The 3441-nt window shown below is 65.6% G+C and overlaps 1 protein-coding gene across 1 annotated transcript in view; it reads left to right on the plus strand.

Annotated features, from left to right (window-relative positions):
* Positions 1 to 60: 60 nt before the first annotated feature.
* KCNT1 (potassium sodium-activated channel subfamily T member 1) overlaps positions 61 to 3441 on the plus strand; it is a 51732-nt gene continuing 48351 nt past the window's right edge. Inside the window, exon 1 of the mRNA XM_027766279.1 lies at positions 61 to 155. Within this exon, the coding sequence (XP_027622080.1) occupies positions 61 to 155 (95 nt within the window). The remainder of the gene's footprint in view (positions 156 to 3441) is intronic.

Here is a 3441-nt window from a genome sequence, read left to right on the forward strand (position 1 = left end):
CGCAGGCGGCCCTGCGCCGGGGACTGGGACGGCGAGCTCCTGGACACCGCCGGCCTCAGGATGAGCGACCTGGAGTCCGAGGTGCTGCCCTTGCCGCCGCGGTACCGTTTTCGTGACCTGCTGCTGGGAGACCAGTCCCCGCAGAACGACGACAGGTAAGGGCGGGTCGGTGGGCCCGCGGAGCTGTCCGCGGTGCTGAAGGCCGCCCGCGCTGAACTTTCCGCCTCCCCGAGAAGTTTGGGGCGGGGGCGGGGAGGCATCTTCCCGGGAGGGGCCGGGCTCCACGTCTGCCCCAGTCCCGACTCTGCAGCTGTGCCCACCGGAGAGGGCGAGGAGGGTCGAGCCAGGGCCAACCCTGGTGCTGGAGCCCCGTGGTTCTGCAAGGTTGCTGTCCCGAGCCCGCCCTGGTGGTTTACGGCTTACTCACGGAGGGATTGTCCTTTGGGTTTCACAGGGGTCGCCAGACCAGTGACAGTGTTCTCCATCTCGGTTTTCTGGGGCGCAGAAAAGCCGAATGAACCTGTGCCTCCTGGTAAAGGACAGGCAGGACGCCCCTGGGGGTGGTGAGTTCGCAGCTGAGCGGGCTGGCAGGAAGCTGGGAGAAATGTTGCTTTTCTCCGCCTTTTCCCCAAATAGCTGTCTTGGGTAAACACCCAGCACTCGAGCTCTGTCAGCCTCAGGGGAGGCGCTTGTAAGCTGGTGAGGAGCAGCAAAGCCGGTGCCTGCTCTGGACTCCGTGGGCTGGAGCCTGCCGGCTTCGTGTCGGGAAGCGCCCCTTCCAGTGCGTGCTGGGGCGCTGGGGCCGTCTGCAGCCAGCCCTGGACTCAGCTGGCCGATCTGCCATCCCCCCAACTTTGCAATTTCCCAGTCGGGACACAGAATACGCGAGGTTGCGCTGGCAGGACACAGCAGCTTTCAGACCACCGCTGCTGACGCTGCAGCCAGAAAGGCGCTCGCAGCAGCCAGCAGCGGCCGGCAGGAGCTGCCCCAGCGTGCGAGCGTGCTCTTAGAAATCCCTCTGCTTGTCCAGTCCCGAGGCGTGCCCTGGCCGACCTCCGTGACCTGCGGCCTCCGGTGGTTGGGAGGAGAGGTGGAACCCAGAGCTTTCCTCACACACGTGGGGGCCCGAGGCCTGCAGAGGGGCTGCCTCACCGCTTCCGTTTCTTACCTTGCTGAACCAAGTGCTGCATGATAATGCCCCAGGGCAGGGGTGGGGGCCGGCTGCCCTTCTGAGACCCAGGCAGGGCCAGGGGCTTCCCTTCGCCAACCCCCCACACCCCCATCTCACTCATCAGCACTGGCCCCACAGAGCCCCTCAGCTGGGCCCGGGTTAATCTGGGGACTCAGCGGCCTGGGAGTGTCTTGATGTCGGGCAGGACACAGTACCCATCTCCCTAGAGGGCCCAGGGCCGCCGAGTGGCTCCATAATCTGTGTGCCTGCGTGTCTCTGTGTGTGTACATGCATGTGTGCGTGCCCGTGTGGGGGCTGTGCCCCCAAGGGTCCCCTCCTTGGAGGTGAAGCCAGCAGAGCTCAGAAGCGGCAGCCCTGGGAAGAGCCAGGAGGGAAGGGAGGGTGCTCACCCTGCTAGGACTTTTGGGAAAGGTGCCCTCGCCTGTCAGCCCAGCGAGGAGCCCTGGGAGAGCCCAGCGAGCTCAAAGGGAGAAGTGGTGACTCCCTCCCCCCGAGGCTGGCGGGCCCATCCGGTGTGAATGGGATAGGTTTGCTCCGAGGTCCGAGGCCCACGGTCTCCTACAGCCCAGCCCGGCCCAGTTCCCTTTCCTCATTGGCTGTGAGGGGCTAGGCCTTCCTGACTGGTGCAAAACTGGGAGCCTGGAGCCCAGGAAGCCCAGAATGCTCCCTAGCCCAGCGGCCTGGAGGCCTCAGCTCTGCCACTGCCATGCTGCAGGGGAGGTGGCACAGTGTCTTAGACCCTCTGCAGCAGGTGGGCAAGTCTGCCTCTCCACCCCACCCACAATCCTGACTCCAGGGCATCCCCTCGAGCTCATGGGCCACTCCCAGGCCTTGTCGAGGGCAGGCGGTGTGGGAAGCTGGTGATGACAAGACCTACCTTCCAGGGGCCTGAGGCCTGTGTGAGCTCGCTGGTGCTCAGGCGCCCTAGGGGGCTCCCATGAGCCCCAGGAAGACCCAGGCACAGCACAGGGCAGACGTGAGGGGGGCCTTGCTGCCCTCATGCCCTCCCCAACACACCAAATCTCACCTTTCCTCCTCCCATGGTCCCCAGCCCCTTCCCTGCTCACAGGGAGGGCAAGCTGGAGGCTGAGGGGGTGCTCCAGGCTGTGGGCAGGGCCCCAGCTTCCAGTCCCTGAGGACACAGCCACTGGCAAGCGTCCCCACAGCCTGCTGCTCAGCCGCCTGGGTGGTCACCGAGGCCACACTGCCACCTGGCCCCTCCCATGGGGATGGCCATGAACTTCAGGAGCCTTGAGAGAGGCGGCCCTTCAGAGCTCACCCCTCTTGGCCAGACAGTGTCCTGGGGGCTGCCAGGAGCAGCAGGCAGCCTGGCACCTGTGAGATGGGCCCTCCCTGCTCCAGAACGCCCACTGCCCTGCCCAGGGCCCTGGAACTGCAGCCAGCCATGACCCTGGAGACCCGGACCTGGCCCCTCGCTCTGAGAAGGGCTGGCAGGCCACAGGCTGGGCAAGGGGAGGGTTTTGGCCATTACAAGGGCCCCCAGATCTGGTTCTCAGACTTCTGCCCTGTCCCCCTGAACCCCAAGTCTCAGGAGTATGCCCACTGAGCAGGGAAGCTCATCTACCTCAAGTGACTCAGAGTGGCCATCGTGGAGAAAGGGGCCTGGCAGGTAGCCGCCTTCTGTCTGCTGTGCTGGGGCCCCACCCGTCCAGGTCACCGAAGCTGCCTGTGGGTGACATCAGGGTCTCCCCAGGCACCCAGCACAGACCCCACTGGGGGGGTGCCCCAGATGAGAGTGAGCCTCACCCCAGCATGACCCGGGTGAACAGATCTGCTCTGGGAGATGCCCAAGCTCCTTGCCTGGGATGCAGGGGAGGGATGGCCCCTGCATCAGAACAGAGCCCTGGCTTCCTGTGGAGGTGCTGTCGGCAGTGTTGGCCTGGGCAGGGCCGTGGCCCCTGAGGCGGGCAGGGGTTGTTGCAGCAGGAGTGGGCAGGTGGCAGAGGCCCAGGACCCTTCCCAGCTTTTGCTCTGGCTGAACTGAAGGGATCAGGCCACCCCTGAGGACACAACAGGCCCCTCTTGTGGGGTGAAGCCGCTCAGGCCTACAAGCAAGAGTAGAGGAGTTGGTCTGAAAACGGCCCTCAGAACCGCTAGCCTGTGGCCCTCCAGAGCTGAGCAATGACCGAGTCCTGGGCACGGGGGGTGGGGTGGGGTGGGGGGCCGGGGGCGAGGCGCACCTGCCGGCCCTGATGCTCGCACCTTCCTGTGCTCTGCAGCCCTCACTC

This window comes from Tupaia chinensis, unplaced genomic scaffold, assembly GCF_000334495.1.
Source record: "Tupaia chinensis unplaced genomic scaffold, TupChi_1.0 Scaffold142100_1, whole genome shotgun sequence".
In the NCBI taxonomy this organism is placed as follows: Eukaryota; Metazoa; Chordata; class Mammalia; order Scandentia; family Tupaiidae; genus Tupaia; species Tupaia belangeri.